The 7,860-nt window shown below is 47.6% G+C and overlaps 1 protein-coding gene across 1 annotated transcript; it reads left to right on the forward strand.

The window, feature by feature from the left end:
* The first annotated feature begins 6,325 nt into the window (after positions 1 to 6,325).
* LOC119383955 (uncharacterized) lies at positions 6,326 to 7,264 on the forward strand. Its single transcript, XM_037652236.1, has one exon. It carries the CDS (start codon positions 6,326 to 6,328, stop codon positions 7,262 to 7,264), a length of 939 nt encoding a protein of 312 aa, XP_037508164.1.
* The last annotated feature ends 596 nt before the right edge of the window (positions 7,265 to 7,860 follow it).

The raw sequence follows: 7,860 nt of genomic DNA on the forward strand, positions 1-7,860 counted from the left end.
ACCATCTCCCGCTAAAGGGGGCCATCAGGCGATGCGAAGCCAGAGCACTTGCACGATCGCGTTCCGTTGGCGTTCGTTCGGCATGCTACCGACCTCGCGTCGTGGAACGCGAAGAGGGACGCTACGCGCGTCGTATCTTCCATCTAGCCTGGCCGTAAATTCTCACAGGGCGAGCGGGGAACGCGGTCGACAGGCGGGCGAGAGGGGGGCAGCGTAGGAGAAGAAAGAGAAGGGGAGGGGACGCGCATGCGCTCGAGCTCATCGCGGCGTTGCGCAGGAGAGAATTTCGGCATGTCTAGTCCGCGTTTCAGATGAAGAGTGGAAAGGGAGAGGGAAGAGGGGAAGTGGAGAGGGGTATGGGAGAGGTGAAGGGAGAGGGTGAGTGGAGAGGGGGAGGGGAGAGGGGTAGATGACATGGGGGAATGGTGAGGGGGAGTGGAGCGGGGGTGTGTGGAGAGGGTATGCGCATGCGCAGTAATGGTGGTCACGCCGCACACCACCACCACCACCACCACCGGATTGAGCTCCGCCTTAAGATACTTCGCATCTAATAACCAACTTTAATCAGTGTTTAACCAGTGTTCTTTAACATGTACGGACATCGCACAGCACACGGGCTTTTATCATTTCGCCTCCATCGAAATGCAACCACCGTGGTCGGGATCGAACCCGCGACCTTCGGCTCATCAACCGAGCATCGTAACTGCTACACCACCGCGGCGGATGCAAAGAAATTGAGGGAGCTGAAGATAAAACAGCCCTGGCAGACGCTCGACTACCATCCACTAGTTTACGTGGTCCGCAAAGTGGACCACGTGGATTGTGCAAACATCGGGGTCAGTGCTTCCTACAATAACTGCCTAGGGGATCATGCCCCTCATTATTGCCGGTGACTTGAACATTGATTTATCAAAACCCAACAACGCGTGCTTTTACACTGAATGAAAGACGGCTTGGATGTACACAGGGCATTACAAGACCTCGTTGCCAGGCCCCGGACAGGAGGCATCATAGATCATTTCTTCGTAAGAGACATCCACGATTTCCACCACATGTACTATACCTTGCACTTCACTACACATAGACCCCTCGTAGCCGTGATCACGAACGCATTCGATAGCAAGTCCTGTCCTGCTGCTGGTGCTCACTGATCACGGTGATGATGACCTTGTTCAGGAACTGTCAAAAACCCCTTCTACACATGCACACGAGTTCGTGAAACGTGTGTACGTTGTCTATCATAAGGGAGAAGTATAAGCATAACAACTGAAACGCAACTGTGACAACTGTAACTGTGACTGTAACGTACGTGCAGGGCGCCTGCGCGTGGAATTCGGCTGCGTATATATCTAGAGAAGTTTTTCTGAAGAAAGCTTAGTTGCGCGTAGCGCCTGTCCTGTGCATCTGTGTTCCTCGTTTGTCCTGTTCGAATCCGTGCTATCCAATATTCAAGAATATAAGCAATACATGTCAGCTTCCCGTGTCTGGTGTTGGTAACATCCATGTTTCTGTTGGCATCGTTGCGCAACTGTAAACGACTGGTTATATAACAAATGTGCGACTCTTCAACATATCTGTATGTGCATACCATTTATACATTTCTCTAGCGTCATTCCGTCACACTTTTCTCAACGTGACAAATTACGCCACAGTCACTATCACGCGCATGCTTCGCATAGCAACGATTCCCACGGTACGTGGGATCTACCGAATTTTTGTTCTAATAGGACAGTGCGTCCAAACACGGACACAAGAAAGAAGGCAGGACACCACAAACGTCGTTTGTGGTGTCTTGACATGTTGTGTCCGTGTTGCACGCCCTGTCTTTTTAGAATGCTTACCAACTAGCTCAGTTCTCTTTTATTCTAAGCTTTTATTGCGTTTACCAGTAAAAGTGACAACATGAAAGCATTTGAATCTCAGTAATTTCTGGCAACAAACGTGACGTATTAAACTGCGAGTGTTCATTGGCCTGGATTAAAGACTGTACTGTGCACGCTTGCGATGTGCTTATTATCATGACTGTAAGAATATAAACATGTTTTGTGCTTGCCAAAGGAACAAGGCACACATTCATGCATAACAGTTTCCTTTTGTGCGAAAACGAGACAACCAGTGCTGCCCAACATCCTACACCAAATTGCAGTCTTAGATTGCATTTCTGCATTAGGACAAAACTATTTCCTTATAGGTACTCTCAGCCTAGTTGTATCTTCTGAAGTCGCTGTAGTGCCAGCTGCCAGCGCTACGCCCCATGTGGTTATTGTAACCCATAATAATTCCATCCAAAAATGTGGTGGCGGCTTTAGGTAGACTTCGGTACCACATTACGTAAGATGCATTTTGACTGGAAAGAGAGAGCCACCATACATTTGATGTTTTTCAGCACTTTGGTTTGCTCGCGTCAACCTTGCTAGTTTCTTTTGCATTCACGTCAGAGTCATGCAAGGAAGACGTTGCCACGTGAAACTCAGCTTACAAAATTTCATTGCAGAGCTTCCTTAACTCTTTTTGGGGCAGTGGGACTCATATGTCATGCTTTTTTCTTCGCCATGTCCCAATCTTTTAGATCAAAACCACTGAATCGGTTGCTTTCAGATTTTAGTGCTACCGCGCGGATGTTCTAGAAAGCAGTGTTGGTTGTTGTTTTCATGGTATTCGTAAGGTACCACCACATACACGTGTTCGAAACGAACCGTTCCGCTTGCACGCGCTGTATCCTTTTTTCATCAGATTTTGGCGCGCTCTCCGCTCGATTCAGTGGATTACTGTGACAAGATGCGTGCAGGGGAAACAGGAAATGTCCAAGACATTGGGAGATAATATTTCGGAGACAAACTGTGGAGACATATTTCAGGATAAGTTCCCTGAACATTTCCAGCCCCGGACCTAAAACTTGGCAGCTTGTGCGCTGACATGAAAAGGGCAGAGAAAAAGCTAAGGAGACAAGAAATAGGGAGCATCACTCAGGAGGCAGTTAAAAAAACTCAATGGTGCTGTATGGCAACACACCAAACATTTTCGGAGGAGTTCGTGGCAGCATTCTGTCAGAGTTATTGTAGGGTATGTGCGCAAAGCTCGGACGAACAAAGGAAAAAACGACGTAGACAGATGGAGCGCAAACTATCAACTGATTTATTCTTTCTTGAAATAGCTTATATAAGCTTCTTCAAACGTCACAAGAAAAGTGGATAAGGAGAGAAAGCAAACACATCATGCCCACCTCATGTCAAGCAAAACCTGCGCAAGAAATTGCCTTCTGCCTTATATAGGTTAACCGAAGTATCGCTTACGCAATCATCTCCCTTCTCTTTAATGATAAAAGCTTCCAACAGTTCCCGCCCCAATCTGTTCCTACTCTTTCCTAAAATCTTTATCTTTTTAAGCAAAGGCTCGCATCCTAAGCATGTGCAAAAGATAAAGATTTTAGGAAAGAGTAGGAACAGATTGGGGCGGGAACTGTTGGAAGCTTTTATCATTAAAGAGAAGGGAGATGATTGCGTAAGCGATACTTCGGTTAACCTATACAAGGCAGAAGGCAATTTCTTGCGCAGGTTTTGCTTGACATGAGGTGGGCATGATTTGTTTGCTTTCTCTCCTTATCCACTTTTCTTGTGACGTTTGAAGAAGCTTATATAAGCTATTTGAAGAAAGAATAAATCAGTTGATAGTTTGCGCTCCTTCTGTCTACATCGCTTTTTCCTGTGTTCGTCCGAGCTTTGCGCACATACCCTACAATAAGTCATGCACCAACTCGCCCAACAAGAAGTTCTTCTAAGATTCTGTCAGAGATTAGGTGTTTTTACTCCATTGTCAAGAATATGGGAAGTACTGAAGAATGTTGGGAGCACGCCTCTAAACCTTTGTGGCCGTTTAATGCCCTGTCCCAATTCCAGGGTATGTCTATGTCAACCGCAGACAAGAAATTCGCAGACGTTTAGATATTTGGAAAAGAAAGTGGAATGTTTTCTCCACTTCAACCTCCTAGTGCATCAGCCATCCACTCACATTTCACGTTACGGGAACTGTTGTGAGACATAAGCTCTATCCGTGGATACTGCACTCCTGCACCTGATGGCTTTACCAACCAGACTTCAAACTAGCCTGCGGAGCTGAACAGTAGTCCTGTGATGTACAACAAGTATATGTGGAATCATGAAACATTCCTGGATCATGGCAAATGGCCTGGGCTGGTATTGAAGCCTGGTAACGACAAGACGAAGCTGACATCATATGGAAAGTCAGCAAGGTAGCCCAACTGTCAATACATTCCGACCACATATGGATTTGGCTGTGTGAGTATCAGCATAAGTGTTTGGAAAAGAAAGGCCAAAGGACTATACTCTCAACGCAGAGGTATATCGCATTAATTGGAATGTCAATACCAGCGAAAAATCTCAGTTGATGCTGTTCCCTGGCATATGGCAGTGAGAAACAAGGATGAAAATACCACTTCCAGAAGCATCACTTCAACAGCCTAAATACATGCAATTCCTCAGGGTCACACTGGACACCAGGATGAGTTGGAGATGCGCTGTAGACACGACAATCACGGCTTCTTCACCGCATGTAAATATGTCGATAGAGTGGATGCGCTTGAAAGACGAGAACGGAGAAGTGACGGGGTACACACTACGCAACTTACAACTTGTTTATTCGAAAAAAAGGGAGTAACGTCACTTATTAGAGTTGCTGTGTATGCTACCTTTAGGTAGCAGAGTTGCGCATAGGTCCACCATCTTGCCCGCCGTGGCATCCACGCTAAGCAGAAAAGCCACCTCTCTGGAATGTAGGAGCCGACGCGGCTGCTGTTGTTGCTGCTGTCCTCTCGGCCCAGCGGCTCCGTGTACTTTCTCGTTCGTTCATAACGCGTCGCTAGCGCAATGACTTTCGATTCGAAGAAAAAATAAGAATGGAAAGCTCGGAGAAACAATAATTTGAGATGGAACAGGTGGAGGTGGAACACTATCGCAAGTAATATTTTTGTTTTAAATGGCAAATAGGAAAAGTGCGACGGTAACGATCCTGAGCCAATTAAATTCAGCCTAATTATTCGTTTCACGCAGTTTTTGATGCAGCGCTTCAAAAGATTAAGTGAATAGCTCGAGAAAACAAGTGCTAAAATGATCACTGTGTTTTACAAATAGCGCAAGCTAACGAGAATTTCGCCTACGTCTAGGTAGATGTGGCATATAATAAACACTCGGTCATGCTTCAAACTTTTATGCCACATAGTGCTCGGAATGAATCATGCTGTTTTGATAGACCTGTAAGGTTCATATTCACACACATCGCCTCCTTCACACAGTCACTCGCGCATATTTTTACCGTTTTGTCCCGTTCGATTTTTAGCCAACCTTTGACCAGTGAGAGAGAAGCGATATATATCCTGTTCGTTATCGCATACTTTAGTCGCAAAAATATTGCCATGAGATTAATCATTACATTCTATAGTCAGATTTTGTGCGTGACATGTATGGGGATGTGCATACTGCATACTGGAACGCAGTGTTATGCTAGAGTCGCATGGAACCGCCGATGCATTCGACATGCAGTGACGATTTCGACAGCTCACGAATGTAGTGTACGTAATGTACGTGAACAGTTGATGAGCTGGAGCGCCGCATTCAGGTATCGTCGGTTACTTACAATGTGCTGTTGAATTTGTCACACATAATTGCCAGAAATAACCATCCAACTATCTGTTTGATCATTTAGTGTCATAGTCATTTTAGCTTTTGCCAACTACGTGTAGTCGCTATGTCCCTTGAAAGGCAATTTCAGTGTTCCACTTCGCTCGGCCCAGGACTATATACATACTGACCACGATCATTGAACAATATAATTTCTCGAGTATCATTTTTTTTCTATTTCTAGCACGTTTGAAAAGGCAGAGTCTATTTTGTACATTGAAAATACAAGCTGGTAAGAGCAGAAGATGGACGTTGACAACTCTGTCCAATATATAGCTCAGCAAGTCAAAGATGTGGCACTGGCTTCTTTGTCACGGTCACTGTGAAATGGGATACGCAACGAGGCGAGAGACCTGATCACGAAATATTGCTGCTGTAGCGAGCGTTGATGCCGGTGACCGCGATAATTTTTATTTGTGTGCGCATACCAATTCGTATGCAGAGGCGCACGGCGAATACGCAGCCAACATGCCTCACGTTATCTCTGGCGTGCCGCGGGAGATACGCAGCCATGCCCCTTTGTGTTGTCGCTTTCGAAGCCTGTTCTTCTTGGAAAATGAAGTAGCTCTTGTCCCAAGCTTCAAAGAGTGTCTTGTTTTCGCTCTTCCGTGGGGCGAGTACGCTACGAAGTGATGACCCGGACGTTTGGAAAAGCAGCAGCCATGTCAGACGAGGAAGGCACTTCAATCTCAACCACAACCAACGCCTCCGAGTTAAAGCTTCCTCATTTCTGGCGCAAAAACCGAAGGGTGTGGTTCAGCAAAGTCGAGGCCCGCTTCCAGCTTCGACGCATCACATCGCAGGAGTCGAAATACCTCCACGTCGTTGCTGCACTGCCACCTGCCATCGCTGACGCCGTAGACGATGTGCTCGTCTCCACTCCATCGGATAAGGCCTACGACGAACTAAAAACCACCGTCCTGAAACGTCTTGAGGTGCCCGGACAGAGCAGGCTGCAACAACTAATGTCTCATGAAGAGCTCGGTGACCAGCGTCCGTCGCAGCTACTTGACCGAATGAGTCAGCTGCTGGGCCAACAAGCGTCAGAGGAGCGTCAACAGCCATTGCTTCACGAGTTGTTTTTGCATAGACTGCCACAGTCAACACGGATGATACTCGCTGGCTCGGACGACATGACTCTCGAGCGTCTGGCTCAACTCGCCGACCGCATCACCGACTGCACCGAGCCATCAAAAATGTCTGTCGCTGCAGCGGGAAGGTCCGAACATGCAGACCGGTTAGGTTGCTTAGAGGACAGAGTTGACCGACTGGCTGCAGCAGTTGAAAACCTCGCCCTGTCCAACAAACACCGGCTGCACGGCATCGTTCGCCGTCCAATGCTCGAAGCCCGCAGCAGCGCGGCCACTCAAGCGAGGCAGAGCAGAGCGTCTGCTGGTATTACCGCCGTTTCAGAGAGCGAGCCACTCGCTGCACCCAACCATGCTCGTGGACGAGAAACGCGCCGGCCTGTCGCTAACGGCGGAATGCGACACGGGCCATCGCTCAAGCCGCCTCTTCTTCGTTGTAGACCGCATCACCGGCACACGCCTCTTTGTCAATACCGGAGCTGAGCTATCTATCCTACTAGCAACAGCTCAACATCGCCGAGGCGGCAAGTTCATTTCCAGCCTAATTACAGTCAATAATACTGCTATTGCATCATATGGAGTTCAGTCAATGACGATAGACATCGGACTCAGGCGCACATATCGATGGCTCTTCGTTGTGGCCGACGTCAGAATGGCCATCCTGGAACGGACTTTCTGAGCCACTTCAATCTTGACGTTAGCGTTCGCAATCGTCGTCTCAAGGATAACGTCACTTCGCTCGCTGTTGTCGGACTGAATTCTGACCTGTCCTCATGCGTCATTTGCACTTACAACCCAGAGTCAAACTTTCAAAAGATTCTGGCTGAATTCCCTGAAATCACCAAACCTCGGAACACCGAACTGCCAATCAAACACAAGGTGACGCATCACATTGTCACCACCGGACCGCCCGTCACCGCTAGACTTAGGAGACTCGCGGGACAAAGACATGAATTCGCCCGCCGTGAGTTCGACCACATGCTCCAGCTCGGCATTATTCGACCTTCTTCCAGCAACTGGTCTTCTGCGCTGCACATGGTGCGAAAACAAGAGCCTGGTGACTGGTGGTCTTGTGGTGA

This window comes from Rhipicephalus sanguineus, chromosome 1 (assembly GCF_013339695.2).
Source record: "Rhipicephalus sanguineus isolate Rsan-2018 chromosome 1, BIME_Rsan_1.4, whole genome shotgun sequence".
Taxonomy (NCBI): domain Eukaryota; kingdom Metazoa; phylum Arthropoda; class Arachnida; order Ixodida; family Ixodidae; genus Rhipicephalus; species Rhipicephalus sanguineus.

Bases quoted from the DNA above. Each gene is read 5' to 3' on its own strand.
- LOC119383955 (XM_037652236.1), top strand. From the start codon at position 6,326: ATGACCCGGACGTTTGGAAAAGCAGCAGCCATGTCAGACGAGGAAGGC.